Consider the following 20,466-nt stretch of genomic DNA (forward strand, 5'->3'; position numbering starts at 1 on the left):
ATTTTAGAATAAGGCAGTAACGTAACAAAATGTGGAAAAAGTCAAGGGGTCTGAATACTTTCTGAATGCATTGTATATAGCGATATAGTTATGTCCATTGTTTTTATTTTCTATTTGGTATTTATCTCTATACCCAGATGTTAATCAATCAACTAATTTGTTGGTTTGATGTAGCAACATGCCTTTTATGGGCTGTAGGGGAAATGACTGAGGATTGATTGATTCTGAAGGAGTTCCCTGTGCACAGGGCCTAGCACACACACAAAAATCCTGTTTAGAACAGATTATCCAAACCTCCCATCTCCAGTTGAACCTTACTTCCTCTAGTAGCTAGCACTGTGCATCATTTTAGAAGAGTCTGGATGTTCTCCTCTCTCTACCTCCCATCTCTTGCACTCTCTCTCCCTCTCTCTCTCCCAGAGTAAGTGAGTTCCTTTTGGGGTGCTTGCAGAGTGAAATCACCTTGTGGCGAACACTTTATTATCTGTAGTCAAAGCGTCACCACAAATAGCATTCTACACACACACACACGTCACTTTCCATTTGTCTGCGCTCGGGCTGCATTAGCAGAGCCCCGGCCGAGCCCAGAGCAGAGCCCCGGCCGAGCCCAGAGCAGAGCCCCTGCAGACACCACTGCTACAATACTCAAGTGTTACCATTATTAGGATTATTATTAGACGGAGTAGTCCTAGTAACGCTGGTGGTCATGTCTAATGGTACCTTTATAGTGATTTTGTTATCCAGAGAGACCGTTTCCATATGTCACCACCACAAAATTCCTATGGCTGAATTATTCAAATGAAGCTTTCTTGCTAAATATTTATGGATATTTCTTGTTGTTGGTCATCTTAGCTCAGTGTTGTTTGTGCAGCATATGTCATGGACAGACTGTATGGAGGATAAACAGAGGTGTGTCTGAAATGGTACTCTATTCCATATGGGCCCTAGTAAAAAAAATAAGGCACTATATAAGGAATAGGGTGCAATAGGGCTATGGTCAAAAGTAATGCACTATATAGGGAATAGGGTGCAATTTCACATGCAGCCAAAGAGTAAAAAAACTTCCCACATTTAAAAAAGGAGGTCGCTGACTATATTCAACAGTGATTCTAATCCTCCATCTCCCGGGTTGAGCAGATAGCGAGACCAACAAAGAGACAGAGCTGACCGAGCCGGTCCCCCTTTGTGTTGGCTGGGGAGGAGGAATGCGGGACGTCAGCAGTAGCCATGTCGGCTCTATTGTGGGACGGAGGCCCGTGTACCAAACAAACACCGAATCTGGGGCAACATGTTTACCCCCACAATTCACGCGACCCCGAAAAACAAAAAACAGGCCAAACAAAAAGAGCTATGCCAAAAAACGGGTGTCCAATCGAACTTAGAAAAAATAAATAACATTTACAATCTCACGCCGCCGGCAAAGCCCATAGACCTGACCTAATTTCAAGCACCGTGACACGCCAGTCTTTCTTTATTCACCAGCCTGTCCTTTGGTTAAAATGGAGTGTACCCGACGGGAGCCTGGGCCTGGTACAGTGCATGGTTCTGGAGGGGGGGGGGGTATGGCATGGTGGTATGGCTGTGACGAGTCTGGCCACCTGCATTGTACACACAGCATGGTCTAGAAAGCAGAGCTTTATCAGCAAATACCCGAGTCAGCAGCACCAGTGAGTGGGGGGGCTGTTATGCATTGCGACTGGCACGCCAGCCGATATTGTCATGTGCGATTAGGCCTGTGCTCACGAGCCCGTGAACTCATTCCTGTGGCATCAAAGTCACCCCAGCCCCCTGTTCTCTCCTTTCCCCGTCTCTGTCCGTTTCTCTCCCACTCCGCCCAGCCCCCTCCAACACAATGTGCCCCCATTGCCCTGTTAGAAGCTGTGCTCCAGTGCCGAGGGACACAGAGCCAACATTCAACATCAACCCAGACTGCGTTTCATTTCCAAAACAGTAGTGTTGGCCTTTTTATACACTAATGATCCCTGATCTCTCACACACACAGCCAATGGACCAGCATGCACTGGGGCACTAGTTTCAATCACAACACACCTCTCCAGATGATAGCACTGATAAAAGAGGAACAAAAGGAGGCTCTGTGTAAAGCCACACACACACCAGCTATATCATCTATGATGACAACAAGGCACCTCTCCTGTCCTGGCTGCTGTCTTTCAGTAGTATTTGCGACTGTGCTACACTATTTCCTCAAAATGCCTAAACAAGGGGAGCAGAGCCGGCGGCATGCACACACAAACACACAGAACCCGTCCTCCACAAACTCAAGTAACCCAGAGTTTGAGTACGGGACCTGGGGGCTGGAGATTGTAGGAGCACATAGAGCCAGAGATAAGAGGAGGCAGGCAGGCAGAGCAGCAGAGGGAGAGGAGGGAAGGCCGGCCCTGGGCAGGGCTGTCAGACTGGAGAAGGCCTGCAGGTAAATGGGAGAAGGCTCCCGCAGGCTGCCTGAGGCAAAAGCCCAGGCCCTTCTGTTCTATCATTTAGGAGACAAGTCCTCCACTGATTCCCAATTAATATTTAACGCTGTACAGACAACAAGGCCCTCCACTCTCTGCACTACACCAGCGTAGAGAGAGCGCGAGAGAGCGAGACAAAGAGACAAAGAGACAAAGAGACAGACATACCTTTAATGACTCAATGCAGGTCAGAAAGGAAACTTCCAATCTGGATGGATACCGGTCTGGATATATGAGGAAGGAGAGATTGAGTGTTCTCTCTACATAAATCCTTCTGTCACTTAAAAGCACAGTGTGGTTTGGGTGGATGACTCGTTTTAGCCCTTAGGGATCCACAGAGCAGTAGTGACAGCCAGGGTCAGCAAGAACACTCACAACTGACACAGCTACTGTACACTGCTGCAGTCATGATACCTCAGATGGCCAACCCCCTTACACATGCACACAATACAGTGAGGTAAGAGTATTACAGCATCGTTAATTATCCACATTTTGATGAAGAAAGAGTCCTACCCTTGGCAGTGATAGGCTGCCATATCTCAGCGAAAATAGAATGTCACAGCCAGCACACAGTGATAGAATGTGTTACTGCCCTGCACCTGCGATACCAAAATGCCATCTAGCTGTGAACGGGGAGCCTACAGTACGTTTCCAAACCAAGTCCCAGTGTGGCCAAAACCTGCTTCCTGGAGCCTCACTGCCCTATGAAGAAACAACACTCCTCACCCCCACACCACCGCCGTGCCCCATAAACAGACGGCAGAGGGCAGAGCGAAGGGGCATGGCACTGTGGGATGCGGCCTGCCGGAAATGATCTTCTGAGTGCCAGCCCTGTGATGCCCACCACCCTCCTGGCACAATGGAGTGCCAGTGTGCATGAGACAGGCTGCTGGTGCGTGTACTGTATGCCCAGACTGTGTCCATCCACCAAACCACAGACCCAGGTTCAAATAGTTGTTTTCTTTCAAACATATTTGAGGGCTTGATCGCGATGTGCACTTTTGGGACTATTCCATTAGTTCCATGGCACCAGGCAAGCTTAAATCGAGCGCAGGTGAAGTAGTTACATCATGCTTTTTTAAATTTGTTTTATTCATGTGAGTGGCTGTTACACTTAGTGGTACTGAGGGGGTGTGGCATGGAACGCTTGGCTGTCAATCACCTCTCACTTTGAGAAAAGGACACTAACATCTCTCCCTGTTCCCTAACACGGAATAAATTGAATAATGATGGCGGCCGGCCATGTGCAGTGAGCCTGTGGAATTCCAAACGGGAGATGGAAGACGCAGTTCAATCAGTGGGGAAAGGTCAAGTGCATGCAGATTCTCCCCGGGTACGTACCCCTCTCTCTCCCTCTCTCTCCCCCCCCCCTCCCTCTCCCTCTCCCCCCCCCTCCCCCCCTCTCCCTCTCCCTCTCCCCCTCCCCCCCCCCCGGGCTCAAAGGCAATCAGGGAAAAGGTTGTCATTTCTGCTGCCACATTTAAGTATTCTACAGAAAACCTTTCCCTTTTTCTCCCCATAACAGGCTGTGGAGGTATCCGATTGGATATGGAAAGGTAATTCTACTGTCATGTTTACCTCTGGCTTAAACACCAGAGTGGTAGATAGGGTGCTTTTTCAGACAGACTATTCCCTATATAGTGCACTACTTTTTGACTAGGGCCAATAGAATATCAGCATAGAAATAGATTTTCATAAACGTATTTCCTGTTCTAGCCATTCTATGTTTATGGATACCAGGCACGTAGTGAACCTAGGATATCAGCATAGAAATAGATGATTAGAATGGGCATTCCCATTCATTTTGACCCGTTCTAGTTATTCTATTTCTACTGATGCCATAGAAACCCTCTGTGCACCTCCATGATTGGCTCTCAAGGCCTGCTGGATGATGGTATCAGCGTGCCTTCTGGACTTGGGGTTTAGAATCAGGGCCTGCTGTTGGCTAGAGGCACAACACAGATTGAGCTGAAAGTCTGATCCAATCAGGGGGCAGAGCCCGAGGTCTGATCCAATCACGGGGCAGACACAGGAGCGTCTGTGACATGTGCGGTCTAACAAGGGCAGGACCTACGGCGGACTGACCGGGGAAAGAACCCGCGACGTGCAGATCCCAATCTGACAGGGCTGTCACAAACACGCCATATTGATAGCCACGAGCGTCATGATCACTCCTGCTGATCTTTCCGACATCAAACAAACCATACGATGAAATAAGAGAATAAAATGACCTGGACAGCGAACACATTCTCACATTCTTATCAAATTGTTACATTCTCACATTCTCATCAAATTGTTCCATTGTTATGTAGGTGAGATGAGAAGTTGACCTGCTGTAGAGAGTACAGTAGCCTCTGTCTGGGACTATAAAAAGGTTCCATCCTCTCCTCCAAATGAACGGCTGCTGAGTGCTGCGGTCCCTCCTGACCAGCCCCCTTAAGGGCCCTACACACGCTTTCAAACAGAGCTACGGAGCGTCATATACGGTGTGTAGCGGCCTTTCGTTGGGGCCCTCAGCTACACCCTTCTCTGTCTCCCTATTTAGAGAGAGGCCGGTTCCACAACCACGAAGGGGTAGGGACCTGAAGGCTGAGGGGTGAGAGGAATAAGCCTGGGTGACTGGGAACTACGGTCAGGGGCATCCCTCTCTCACCTCTGACTGGTCTGGGTGCCCTCTCTCTGGGGGAGAACGGCCTGAAGAGAGACACTGGCTCCACTGCCGTGTCCTCCCTGCTTCTCACGAAGTGCAGCGTATAGTGGCAGACGTGATGGGGAGGGCAGGACGTGAGCTACAAAATGTCAACCCATAAGGGGAGATTTAATAAAAAAAATGACAGGTCCTGGTGCACGGATAGTGCAGCCCCATACACAGGGAATTTGGGCACGCTGAAAGCAAATGCCTATGATTTATAATTTAAGTAATTCCTCCCCACTCTTAATTCCACGGCCAGAGAGCAAGAGAAGAGATTTTTTTTTACATCTAAAGGCCACCCCAGTGAGGCTAATCCAATAGGATATTTTTAAAGGTCCAGTGCAGTCAAAACCTAGATATTTCAGTGTTTTATATATATTTCCACACTATGAGGTTGGAATAATACTGTGAAAATGATGATAATGCCCTTTTAGTGTAAGAGCTGTTTGAAAAGACCGCCTGAAATTTTGGCCCATTTTGGTGGGATGGAGTTTTGGCCTTCCATGGTGACATCAACATGCGATAAATTAGTTAGACCACTAATAGAAAAGGGAGGTTCAAACCTCTCTGCCAATAACAGCTACATTTCAGTTTCCCCTCCCCACCCAGATAGTCCTAGCCACATTTTTTCTTGAGAAATTGCCCTTTGCCAAGAAGCATTTTTTGTATTTTTATTTTAGACTGAAAACAAAATCACAGTAAGGTACTTAATTGTTACCCAGAAAACATTTGACATCGAGATAAAAATGGCTGCATTGGACCTTTAAAGGCAGGGAGTCAATGGCATTTTAAAAACCCAGTCTCTCTCTCTCGTTCCCCCCCCATTGCTCTCCCACTCCCATCTTTCTTTCCTTCTCTACATCCCGCTCTCCCGCTTCCCATTTCTTTCTCTCCCTCATCACCCTCTCTTCATCGCTCTCGCTCTCCTGGCCCAGATGCAGAGCAGACTGTGATAATGGAAACATCCCTCTCTTTCCGCCTCCCGTTTCTCCCGCTAAGCTCTATGCGCTCGGGGGAAATTGATTGTCTGGCGAGCCGATCTGAACTCTTCCCGCTGATGGCGAAGCCAGTTAAGTCCTTTTTTATTGAGGGTATGAGGGATTTTTAATGGGAGTCGCATCAATGAACTGTGCAGCTGCTCAGCATCGCTGCCCCCCTCACCCTCTCACCCACCACCACCACCTCACCATCCCCCCACTCACTGCTTTTCTGCAAAGGACAGCAGATGCAAATGGCAGAGCAGCTCACCTCTCCTGCCACTGCCAGGTAATAATCTCCCTCACATCCTATTTCTCTCTGTGAGGGGGTGGTGTCTGGTAGGCAGGTAGGCAGAGACAGGCATCACTCGGGCTGCTAAAAGCCAGGGTCACTTTACCCCACTCCTCCTCCCTCAGCTCAAACTGGGCCAGAGGGTGATCAATCGACGGGGACCTAGTTTTGCACGAAGGAGCCCAGTGTGTGTGCCCACGATTCCCCTGACCAAAGCTGACATCTGCCTCTCCGCACCCCTTTTGAGCCTGGCTGAACAATCCCCTCTCTCATTGAAGGGCCAGTGGCTGTAAAGTACAGTACAATGCTGAAATCCAACACTCAGTCTCACCTCCGCGGGACAGAAAGGAGGCCATTCTTCTCAAATCCACTCATTATATATGGCCACAGTGGTAATCTTTCAATCAAAGGGTTTAACACACACAGAGAGAGAGAGAGAGAGAGAGAGAGAGACACACAGAGAGCGAGAGACACACAGAGCGAGAGACAGAGTGAGACACACAGAGCGAGAGACAGAGAGAGCGACACACAGAGAGAGGGAGAGCGACACAGAGACACACAGAGAGAGAGACAGAGACACAGAGAGAGAGAGACAGAGACACAGAGAGAGAGAGACAGAGACACAAGAGACAGAGACAGAGACACAAGAGAGAGAGAGACAGAGACACAAGAGAGAGAGACAGAGACACAAGAGAGAGAGACAGAGACACAAGAGAGAGAGACAGAGACACAAGAGAGAGAGACAGAGACACAAGAGAGAGAGAGAGAGAGAGACAGACACAGAGAGAGAGAGACAGAGACACAGAGAGAGAGAGAGAGAGACACAGAGAGAGAGACACAGAGAGAGAGACACAGAGAGAGCGACAGAGACACAGAGAGAGAGACAGAGACACAGAGAGAGAGACAGAGACACAGAGAGAGAGACAGAGACACAGAGAGAGAGTGAGAGACAGAGAGAGAGAGAGTGAGAGACAGAGAGAGAGAGAGTGAGAGACAGAGACGGAGAGAGAGAGAGACTGTTATTTTTCTCTATTGATTCCATCTCTGACTCCCACTGGCTGCTCTTCAATAAGAGGCCCGAGGAGGAAGTGGGCTAATCCTGTCCAAATTGGAGGGAGAGAGAATCGATTAAGACAGCCATTGCCTCCCTCTTTTTCTCTCTTACTCTCCATTTCTCCCCTCTGACTCATTCTCACAGCCCTCCCCCTTTCTTCTCTGTCTCTCTCACTTTCTGGAAGCTCATTAGGGAACCTGTCCGGAACTCACGCCACCATATATGGAACCAGGACACACACCTTTGGTCGCAACCTTGGCACATACCTGAAAAACGTACACACACGTAGATCTGAACAAACGTACACACACGTAGATCTGAACAAACGTACACACACGTAGATCTGAACAAACGTACACACACGTAGATCTGAACAAACGTACACACACGTAGATCTGAACAAACGTACACACACGTAGATCTGAACAAACGTACACACGTAGATCTGACGTACACACACGTAGATCTGAACAAACGTACACACACGTAGATCTGAACAAACGTACACACACGTAGATCTGAACAAACGTACACACACGTAGATCTGAACAAACGTACACACACGTAGATCTGAACAAACGTACACACACGTAGATCTGAACAAACGTACACACACGTAGATCTGAACAAACGTACACACACGTAGATCTGAACAAAACGTACACACACGTAGATCTGAACAAACGTACACACACGTAGATCTGAACAAACGTACACACACGTAGATCTGAACAAACGTACACACACGTAGATCTGAACAAACGTACACACACGTAGATCTGAACAAACGTACACACACGTAGATCTGAACAAACGTACACACACGTAGATCTGAACAAACGTACACACACGTAGATCTGAACAAACGTACACACACGTAGATCTGAACAAACGTACACACACGTAGATCTGAACAAACGTACACACACGTAGATCTGAACAAACGTACACACACGTAGATCTGAACAAACGTACACACACGTAGATCTGAACAAACGTACACACACGTAGATCTGAACAAACGTACACACACGTAGATCTGAACAAACGTACACACACGTAGATCTGAACAAACGTACACACACGTAGATCTGAACAAACGTACACACACGTAGATCTGAACAAACGTACACACACGTAGATCTGAACAAACGTACACACACGTAGATCTGAACAAACGTACACACACGTAGATCTGAACAAACGTACACACACGTAGATCTGAACAAACGTACACACACGTAGATCTGAACAAACGTACACACACGTAGATCTGAACAAAAGTACACACACGTAGATCTGAACAAACGTACACACACGTAGATCTGAACAAACGTACACACACGTAGATCTGAACAAACGTACACACACGTAGATCTGAACAAACGTACACACACGTAGATCTGAACAAACGTACACACACGTAGATCTGAACAAACGTACACACACGTAGATCTGAACAAACGTACACACACGTAGATCTGAACAAACGTACACACACGTAGATCTGAACAAACGTACACACACGTAGATCTGAACAAACGTACACACACGTAGATCTGAACAAACGTACACACACGTAGATCTGAACAAAAGCAACACTGACCTTGTCCTCTCATTCCCCTTTGACAGTTGAACCAATCATGTGTATTACATGGGGATGTGTGACACTTACCCCTCAGGCTGAGGTGTTGCGCTTGTGTCGCCTCACTAGCTAGTTATGATGTAGCGCAATCGGCTAAGACGCTTGAGGAGGGCAGTCATGTGAGTTTGGGAGGCAGAGGTACCTAGTTCAGGCCAGGTATGTTGTCATTTATTTACTGTGTTGAAAATGTATTTCTCGGAAGCTAGCTCGTTGTTGTACTCCCATTTTGAGTCTTGGTTCACGTTACTGTAAAATAAAAACAATTGGTTCTCGTGATATTTATTCTATGTAAAACTATACAATCACATTGTGTTATTATAGCCATGTTTGCCCTTTCATTTATGATTATGGCGAAGACAGAGCTGGAGGAATGCAAATTCATAATCGTCTGATTCTAACTTGAACACCTATGCTGTGTGCTTTATTGCCAGACTATAATAAACTGAACCCGATGATCCTGTGTCAGTCCTGCAAAGTAGCAACAGTCAGAAATCTAGGGGTTACACATGCAACAGTCAGAAATCTAGGGGTTACACATGCAACAGTCAGAAATCTAGGGGTTACACATGCAACAGTCAGAAATCTAGGGGTTACACATGCAACAGTCAGAAATCTAGGGGTTACACATGCAACAGTCAGAAATCTAGGGGTTACACATGCAACAGTCAGAAATCTAGGGGTTACACATGCAACAGGAAGATGTATACATAAGCGGCCAGACCCACTAGTCGCGGTTAAATTGCGTCATGCAGATGTCCAACAGTATGTTTTTCTCTAGTGGAATCGTTTTATTTTATACTAGTGATATGTTGTTGACAATTAGGGCTATTAGCAGGTGGAACTGTAACATGTTTAAGCTTTTGTAAACTGAGGTTGAAAATGCTAGGTTAACTCCTTCTCTCCATCCGCCTTCCCTTTTAAATCGGCTTGCCATGCAAACATAGGCCACTAAAGACTCTTGGAGCGTTCTATAAGCGGAACAGCCCCCTCCACCACACACACACACACCCCGACACACACAGGACAGTCTCATTCCACTAAAGGACTAATCCCGAGGCTTCAGGGAAATTAGGCAGAAAGTCACCTTCCAGGGGAATACGACAGCTTTCTTTAATCCTTAGCTGGTCCAAACTAGTTTCTTTCATTTCCATAACAACTTCTCATGGCCCTTTATATACAGTATTTTATGAGAGGGACTTTTGGGGATTTTAGAACCCCACAAGGATAGAAGAACCAACACACACACCTACACAGTCACCGAGGGCCAGGGAGGCACGTTAAACTCTGCACAGTCAGCACAGCTAAACAGTCCCTCTATTCACAATGAGTAACAACATAACAACCCCAAGGTCTCCCTCTACCAAATCAAATACATTGGGAAACCTAACAAAACTCCTGACCCTTCTTTGTCTTGGACTCACATTTTCGGCTGAGGGCTTGAGGCGGCTCCAGGGCCTTGCTGGCGCACAAGGGGTGCTGGGAGGATGGGATTGGAGGGTTCTGCCTCCTCTGCAGGCAGGCCAGCATGGTGGGGGGGCGGGCGGACAACTACAACTGGGGGACTGCCAAGGCCAACCTGGGGGAGAGAGAGAGAGAAACAAAGAGGGGGTTGAAGAAAGAATGTGAGAAAAGCAAGAGGATTTAGAAGAAGCAAAGCTCCATGGGCATGGAGGTCTGTGAAGTTCAGTGGTGGACAGGGATAGCTCTATGCCACCTACAACTGTCTGCCTGCTTAGCGATTGGGACTGGAACTGGCTCTATGCCACCTACAACTGTGCTGGTCTGGGGGCAGCAGAGTCAGACAGGTTAGGAGGAGTAGAGTCCAACCTCTGACATTTATAAATAGGACGTCTGCTCGAGCCTGACTTCTGTCTATGAAAACACATGCAGTACGTACATGTACACACTCCTTCCGGAGCAGTGCATAGCATGTGCCGTGGTGACTGCATTATCTATAGACAGCTAAATGGTAATGCTGAGAAAACAGTAGTCTACCTGCAACAAGGTAACATGGGACCACACTGGGAGAATGTCAGCAAAGACCTGGGGGACCAAGATCCTAAAGCCCCCAAAGGTCCCCACAAAGATAGTAAAACAAGGAAAAGTCTTCCTCTTGGGGACATTTCCCATGAAGACAAAGGCTGTTTTAAGGTTAGGGTTTAGAATTAGGGTTACAGTTAGGGTAAGGGGTTAGGAGTTAGGGTAAGGGAAAATAGGATTTTGAATGGAAATACATTTTACTCCCCACAAGGATAGAAGAGCAAAACGTGCGAGTGAAAATGGGTTGGAAGTGCCAGCAGTGCATCAGGTCCAGTGACAGCACTAATCAATCTCCCCCTAGGCTAAACATCTCCAGCTCTACCCTGCTCTAGAGGAACAGAGCCTCAAAAAGACCATCAGTGTGGAAACACAGAACACAACACATGCACACACGCAGCCAAGCTCACCTCCGTCAAGGCCCATACACAGACCTGCAGGGCAGCCCCATCCACATAGACTGGATTAGATCGAAATTCAGTCACATATCACCCAACACAATGAGGGATTACACAATGATGAGTGATTACACAATGATGAGTGATTACACAATGATGAGTGATTACACAATGATGAGTGACTACAAGAACCGCGGGCTGAATTAATGACCATAAAGAAGCAAACTGCATCTTCTCATTAGACGTAGACTAACATTTTGTTTGTAAACTAAAAAGAGACGTGCAATGTAAAAACAGTAGGTCAGAACCTCAACCAGACCTAAAAACAGTATTGGCTATGATGTTTCAAGCCATTTCTTTCCTCTGTCTGGGACACTGTGCTGATGGAGTCTCCTGACGGCAATGCATGGATATGAATCAGTATCGTTTTCATTACATGAAAACAAAGAGAGCAGGCAAATATTTCACCGGGGCTGTCAATGCCGCCGTCTCTCGCCGTGATGCACAGCGGATTATTAAACAATTATTTCTCACGCGCCTGTCAAATACCGGTCCCCTTAATTCATTTTCCCGGTGAATCACTACTTAGTATTATAGATTCTAATTGTAATATGAAAGAAAGGAATTAAAATGATGAGTAAATGACTAGCGGTAACTCTTTAGAAGCCGTAGCGGCCTTCGAAGGCATTTCTTTAAATTACTATAGCGGCCACGAACAGCCTTGTTTTTCTAACAATAATATCTGTGTCAATATCACAAAATGTACTTTACCTGTTGTACTCACGTGGCTGTTGTCAACCATAAAAAGAGAAACAGGGTTTACTTCTCAAAATAATGGCGTCGAAGCGAACACAACTGTTAACTGTGAAAGAGGCTGTATCTGTGTTGGTTAATGATATGGATTCGGACATGTCCTTGCAGATTGAAAAGCGATGATGTTGAGGTGAGTTAAATAACTTAACAGTACATATATCTTTGGTGTTGTCGATGTTTGATGCTGTGGAACAGCTCTCAGATTAGCAAGTCCTGTCATGATAGTCTCCTATTGGTACAGGCTAGCACATCAGCAGTGGAGCTGGAATGATTGCCCTCTGTCTCATGAATTAGTTGCAGTGCAGTGTGTGTTTAGCTGTATGTAGTCACCTAACTAGTTGGTTGTTTTGTCTTGTTTCTACCGATGTAAGTCATATGGAAAGAGCCCAAGCTGCTTGCTATAGCTAGCTAGATAGTTAGTCTGTCATGCAAGAAAAGATGTGTGGAGGTAAATTTGGGCTGCACTTTCACAAGCTAGCCGTACACAGACTACCATATAACTAGCCACCAAAATGAAGGCTAGAGTAATGTTGGGCTTAGGTTATGGTTTGTTATGTTTGCTAGATATTCATAGGCTATGCATAGCCTCGTTTTCCTATTGTTTGACAGCTTAGCTGTCGTGTTTGGGTAGATGCCCCCGCAGTGGAGCTCATATGATAGCTAACTATAGCAAGCAGCTTGGGCTGTTTCCATATGACTTACATCGCTTGATTAAGATGGCACCGGAAAAGAAGGCTGACGTTTTACGGGTTCCTAACCATTTGTGTTTTTTTGTAGTTTCTTTGCAACTTATTTTGTACATAATGTTGTTGTTACCATCCCTTATGACCAAAAATATCCAGAAGTTATCAGAACTGCGATTACTCACAACGAACTGGCAGAATCCTTTTTTTCCGTTAACGAGTCCGATGTGAATGATACTGCTTTCCCAGGAACAGGTCCAGATCCCTGTCATTTGCATGAAGAGACGGTGGAGAAAAAAGGGGCCGGAGGGCGGGCTGCCTTCTGAGAATTGTTAAGCGATTGAATAAACCCCCACTGCCTTCCATTCTGCTAGCAAACGTTCAATCTTTGGAAAATAAAATCGATGACCTACGCGGAAGATTAAACTACCAACGGGGCATTCAAAACTGTAATATCTTATGCTTCACGGAGTTGTGGCTGAACGACGACATTATCAACATACAGCTGGCTGGTTATAACAGCGGCGTCTGGTAAGACAAGGGGCGGTGGACTATGTATTTTTGTAAATAACAGCTGGTGTACAATATTTAAGGAAGTCTCGAGGTTTTGCTCGCCTGAGGTAGAGTATCTCATAAGCTGTAGACCACACCATCTACCTAGAGAGTTATCTGTATTTTTCATAGCTGTCTACCTACCACCACAGACTGATGCTGGCACTAAGACCGCACTCAATGAGCTGTATTCTGCCATAAGGAAACAGAAAAACGCTCACCCAGAGGCGGCGCTCCTAGTAGCCGGGGACTTTAATGCAGGGAAACATAAATCCGTCTTACCAAATTTCTAATCAGCAATCAGAGAATTTATTTTTTATTTTTTATAAACTCTGGACCACCTATACTCCACACACAGAGACGCATACAAAGCTCTCTCACCCTCCATTTGGCAAATCTGACCATAATTCTATCTTCCTAATTCCTGCTTACAAGCAACATTTTAAGTAGGAGACACCAGTGACTCGATAAATAAAATCTGGTCAGATGAAGCAGATGCTAAGCTAAAGCACCGTTTTTTGGTAGCACAGACTGGAATATGGATTCCTCCAATGGAATTGAGTACACCACATCAGTCATTGGCATCATCAATAAGCTCATCGATGACGTCGTCCCTACAGTGACCGTACGTACATACCCCAACCAGAAGCCATGGATTACAGGCAACATCCACACTGAGCTAAAGGGTAGAGCTGCCACTTTCAAGGAGTGGGACTCTAACCCGGAAGCTTATAAGAAATCCTGCTATACCTTCCAACAAACCATCAAACAGGCAAAGCATCAATACAGGACTAAGATCGAATCATACTAAAACAGGTCTGAAGCTCGTGGATGTCCAAGCACACCAAGGTCCAAGCACACCAATACAGTCGTGAAGAGGGCACAACAAAACCTATTCCTCCTCAGGAGACTGAAAATATTTGGCATGGGTCCTCAAAAGGTTTTACAGCTGCACCATCGAGAGCATCCTGACTGGTTGCATCACTGCCTGGTATGGCAACTGCTCGGCCTCCGACCGCAAGGCAGTACAGAAGGTAGTGTGTGCGGCCCAGTACATCACTGGGGCCAAGCTTCCTGCCATCCAGGACCTCTATACCAGGCGGTGTCAGAGGAAGGCCCTACATTTTCAAAGACTCCAGCCACCCTAGTCATAGACTGTTCTCTCTGCTACCGCACGGCAAGCGGTACCAGAGCGCCAAGTCTAGGTCCAAGAGGCTTGTTTGAGGCTTGTTTGAGAGCTCCTAACAACAAAACACTTTTCACCATGATAGGTTTGATAAATTCAGCTCTGAAGGTGAAATGTGTACTTACATTCTGAAATCTTGCTCTGGTTTATCATCCAAAAGTGTCCCAGAGATAACATGAAGTGTCATTTTGTTAGATAAAATATTTGTTCATATCCTAAGAAGATCCATATTGCTTGCACAATCGATTTTGTATGTCCACTCGTTCAATTTGCAAAATCTAACCCTAAACATTGTTTCAACCAGTCAAATCACGTTCGTATTTATTCCTGAGATCCTAGAATGTAACCAGACTTCACTATATCATTAGGGGTGTAGTATATCCTATAGGTCACCAAATTTGGTCAGAGTGACACCTTCATGGGACGCCGATGACGTGGGCGGTCTTCACTTGATTGACTAACTTTGTCAAATAAGCACCAATCGGGGTCAAACAAAGCTAACTAGATTGCCAATGAGCTGGGCTTTACGGTAGTATCCGCAAACCCCGTATCTGTCACAAAATGTAGCTGCTAACCTTGTGCGACAGCAAGCCTTTTCCTTTTGGACAAAAATTATTAGAATATGAAGAGTTATGAAGATATGAAAACTGGGTATTTTACAAATGTTGAACTTATAATATAGCTACTAATACTGGAAAAGCTAAATCAAAGTTCAAGTATACAGATTTGACTATATTCATGCAGAAAAATGTAATGTGAACGTAAATGTGTCCTTCACGATTTGCCCAAATGTACCTGGGTGACTTCACACTAAATGTTATGTAGTTGCTCATACTTCAAGCTTTCTGTCAGAAACTTTGAACATACACTACTACCATCTTGTGGACATAATCGAAATTACACCGAGTGATGGCTAGATGTGGGACCTTTCTGTTGCATTTCAAAGATGGTGGTTGAAAAAGAAAAAAACGGTTGGTTTATTCTTTGTATTTTCTTTTACCAGATCTATTGTGTTATATTCTCCTAAATTCAATTCACATTTCCACAAACTTCCTTTCCTTTCAAATGGTACCAAGAATATGCATATCCTTGCTTCGGGGCCTGAGCTACAGGCAGTTAGATTTGGGTATGTCAATTTAGGCAAAAGTTGATGGAAAAAAAAGGGGGCTATCCCTAAGAAGTTTTAACACTAAGGTCTACAACTGTTGTATTCGGCGCATTTGATTTGATCTGTCTAGTACTTGTTGCATTCACTGAATTGTTGTCAACGTAGGCTACTATTTCTACTTTTTGTGTCAGGCCTGGTCTGTACTAAATCTTATTGAGAGGTTATCTACATTTTTAAATAGTCTCTGAATAGTTGTTTGCATTTTTACAGAAGTAATAATTGTTGTCAATCAAATAGCCTACTTTGTGTGGGTTGAGATACTTTCTGAATATTGTCCTCTGGTCACATTTTGGATAATATATTATACTTGGTACATTTTGAGTAAGTAATTTGTAGGGTTTTTTGTGTTGAGTGTCAATAATTGTTTGATAGTGAGTGTCTTCACACAATGAAAAACAAAATGAGTGTTAGTCTTATTGGCATGAATGTGGTGTCATTAAAGAAGAGGTTGTGCTCTTTAAAACTAAGTTAACTTGTAATTGTGTTTTATTTTTGAGCCATGTCTGTAATGTGTGAGAAAATTTGCTTTAAATCAAGAAAATTCTCAACTGCAGCATTCTAGAATTCTATTGGGGTCTTAAAAGTTAGGAGCAAATTTATATATTTTAAATGCACAGATTGAAAGACAAAGAAAGAAAGTTCTGAAAACTCAATCCAACCAAATTAATCAATATTTCAAATGAATCCTTACTGGGGATCTGTTAGACAAATTGTTGTAACATAGTGTACCAACTGAAGACCTATATGTGCACACACAAAGGGGTTTCCCCCTGCCAGGTGCCCCTGAAAAGCCCACTAGTGTGCAGTGCCATATCCGCTCACACACACAGAGGCAGGCCTGGCCCAAACACACAGGCACTTTGAGCTCATTACTGGCCATTCACAGGCTAAAAGCCTCTCTCTGTGTCCTCTGTGAAGATACTAATTTCACAACAAGCCCTCCCTCACAGCCCATTCGTTAAAGGCTAGTGGTTCAGGGGGATGATGGGTGGGGGGGGGCACAAAGCATAGATAGAGACCAAAGACCATCCTCATGGGGAATGCCTCATCTCCCCCTCCCTCCCTCTTCTAAAAGGAAAGACAATTGTGTAACTACCCCTCCATTACTCTCCATTTGCTCTTGCCAAATGTATTCCGAGTCATTATCTTGCTCTCAAAGAGACCGCTTTCCCCTTCCATTCCAAGAACCAATTTTCTCCTATTACTGCCTTAACTTTGAGAGGAGAGGAGGAAGTCGGACTTGTTTGTCACGTCCCCCCGTCCGTTTATCCCCTCCTCTTCACCTATTCTAATCCTAAACAGATTTCTATCAGTGGCAGGAAATAAAATTTAACAAAAACCCCAAACAAATGTATGCGCGCACAATCCTTTAACAACCTAAAAACAGATTGTGTCGGCATGGGAGCAAGTTTGGGTTATTAACCACTTCTGAAGGTACTGCTAATGGACACACACACCACCTGCCCCCTATTCACTAATCAAGTCCACACACAGTTATTTTATTACACCAATGAGAGGAGAAGTCCAAAGCCAGGAGTATCGGCCCCTGCCCCCATCTGCTAACTCCACTGCCACAGGGTTTGGAATGGGGGGCAGAAGATCCATCTCTGCACATGAGCGAATAAGCTGGAATAAAGAGACTGTGGACTGGTGGAAAGGGGGTATTCTCTCAGTTTAAAGGTTGTTAAAGTGGAGCATTGATCACAGGAGATGTCTCACCCTGTCTAGATAGGTGGGGAGAGCAAACCGAGAAAAGGGCCGCTCACACTCCAAAAGTGGAAGCCTTAATAGGAATGTAGGAGTAGTGTGTGTGTAGTGTCTGTCAATGCATGTGTGCACACGTGCATGCGCTATTCCCTGGTGACCCCCCCCCCCCCCTTCTCATCCCCCATAGCAGGTCTGGTCAGGGAGCCTAGTGGCTGGCTGGTAGTGGGCCTGCTTAGTGAACAGGGCGGGCTTGGGCCTAATTGAATGGTGACCCACCGGCTCACTGTGGGACGCCCCATGAAGCGCTTTTAACAAGCTGCTGTGTCTCCCCTGTTAATCAGTCCAAACAAGTTAATCCAATAGACACACTCAAAGCCCTTTCTTTTCCTCTAACAAGGCACTGCCTCTACCCCCTAATCTCCTAGCTCCCTTCTTTCCCTCTCCTTCTCTCTTCCTAACCCCCTCTCACACCATACCGCCACATGAATGGAGGGAGAATGAAAGGCCCCATTAGGAGTGGCTGGCAGTAAACCCCCCCCTTCTCCTTAACTTTCCTTCACACACAGCAATAAACACTCACACTACTCTATCGTGGATAGAGCAATAGGACCGCTACAAACAAACACAAAAGGGAGAGACTCCCACAGACACACACAAGTACATACACACACAAATTCTGAGAGGACATTTGCTGACAGGGACATTAAATAAAGCATTGTTAACAAACCCCACACAGCTCCACAAACAAGAGACCATATAACAACAGTCTATACCCAACAGTTCTGCCCAGCCCAACACACCAGCAGAACCAATTCCTAGACCAACAGAAGGCCATTGTGTTCTAAATCCTACAGAAACCATTTGCAAGGTGACACATTATTTTCTATAACATGTAAGGATGGTGCAGCAGGATACATTAACTTCACTGCTAGTATTGATGGTAATACTGTACGATAACAATTAGAAAACCTTACCTGAGGTAAGTATGCCTACCAGAAAGTATATCCATTGTCACCACACAGCCCAGTTTGTTAGTTATTGCCAAGTTAAGTACCAGCTAAAACTGGGCGGTCAAATAAAGTGGTACCCTTTTGGTTCCATATTCCAGTCAGCTTCAGTTTATCAGTCATGATGCTGTCAGTCCAATGGCAGAGAATAGGTCATCTACACACCTGCATAGACTAATCAAATGTCAACCATGACATAGCAATTGAGTTCTGAGCCAACTGTTGCATCAGTGAAGGGCTAGTGGTCATTAATGCCCAATAAAAGGTCACCCAAATGAGTCAACCATGACACTCTGACCAAGCAACAAGCCCTGCATTACAGTATATGTATGACAAATAAATACACTTATTGGTGCCGTTGTTGGCCTGTGGGAAATGAAAGCAAAAGTGGAGTCTGTCAGAGACAGAGGAAACAGGAGCAAGTCTGCATTTAGTCTCTGTGGTCCACCGCAAAGAAGTGACTTTCCTGTAACGGCCCCAATGATGCCTCCAGCTCTTGACATGTCAGTGAGTCACTGGGTTGCTCTGTAGCCTACACCGCTTACTGACTACATACTCCTGAAGTAGGACTTAACATCCAAATTACAACTCCAAAATCAGCTTAAATTGAATCTATTTTAGTAATATTTTATTAAAGTTTTTGTTGTTATTTTATAGATTTTTTGTTAAAATGTGCTTGATTTTTGTTTAAAGCTAAGCTAACTTTAAAATTATGCCTAGCGGGCTCTTACTAGACTTAATCAGTTCCAGAACTCTTTCAGTAAAACCCTATCATACTGTTCGAGGTCTCGTCTCCAGACCCGGTCTCAAAAAACCCACAGAGAGTATCCCAGAGTCACACTCTGAAATTGTGTCACAGTTAGATCTATTCATGGATTAACACAACAACACAACGGTCTATTATACTGCCCCCTCACCCACACTGCTCTGTTTGAATATTCAAACAGAGCGTCGTCTTTCACCGTTTGGTTCAATGTTTGTTGGTGCCGTCGTTTCTCAGCTTGGCTCCAACAGATCAAAGAGAAGCCGTCGTAATTTTAGGAAGGAATCATATGCAGATGAAGAGAGGGCGACAGAAAGAGCAAAGATTTACAACCGCGCTCACACACACGCACGCACGCATACCGTCTGAAAACATGTATGTCTGAAAATGTGTGTGCTGGTCAATAAATCAATGGAATATAATTAAAAAAAGAAACAATGTGATGCCTTTCCTTCTCTCCTTCATGTTTAAATCTGAACAACTCTGTGTTACTAAGGTGACCCCAATTCCCATTGGTGCAAAGCACAAGTTCAGGGTCTCTGATTGGAGGGAGTCATAGATCAAATGTTCAGTTCTGCAGGGAGGCACTCTCCGGGATAATCAAAAACAGTCCACAGTTTAAATACTGACTCTGATCGCATTCAATAAAACTGACAGATGACAGACAAATTTACTTTTGTGTTGTTGGATTTCAGGTCCCTACTATATATGTGGCAATGAGCACACAGCAAACAGTCAGAAACCTAGCAGGTGTTATCCTCCACACACACACACACACACACACACACACACTCAGTCACGTTTTCAGACCCGGGGATCTCAGCAGTCCTCCCTCTAGCCTGTAATGCTCAAGTGTCCAGCTGTTGTCATCGTGCTCCTTCTCAAAGCTGGTCCTGACCGAGCAAAGCCGGGCTGCTTGCACCACGAGAGACAATCCTATTGGACGGTGAGGGAGGGGAGACCCAATGCACGTTTATCTTAATCACCTGCTGGCTACAGGCGGCACGGAAACTCCACC

The 20,466-nt window shown here is 45.4% G+C and overlaps 1 protein-coding gene across 3 annotated transcripts in view; it reads right to left on the reverse strand.

Annotated features, from left to right (window-relative positions):
- LOC115164854 (protein FAM222A-like) overlaps positions 1-20,466 on the reverse strand; it is a 64,023-nt gene that overhangs the window by 20,749 nt on the left and 22,808 nt on the right. Inside the window, exons 1-2 of one of the 3 annotated variants that reach the window (XM_029717721.1) lie at positions 18,653-18,788; positions 10,556-10,710 (exon numbers count right to left, since the gene is read on the reverse strand). In XM_029717721.1, coding sequence (XP_029573581.1) covers positions 10,556-10,661 — 106 coding nt within the window. In that variant the 5' untranslated portion in view covers positions 10,662-10,710; positions 18,653-18,788. Of the gene's footprint in view, positions 1-10,555; positions 10,711-13,250; positions 13,273-18,652; positions 18,789-20,466 lie in introns of those variants that run through there. The other 2 variants (XM_029717722.1, XM_029717720.1) reach the window with 2 other exon arrangements.

The sequence above is a fragment of the Salmo trutta genome, chromosome 27 (assembly GCF_901001165.1).
Source record: "Salmo trutta chromosome 27, fSalTru1.1, whole genome shotgun sequence".
NCBI lineage: Eukaryota > Metazoa > Chordata > Actinopteri > Salmoniformes > Salmonidae > Salmo > Salmo trutta.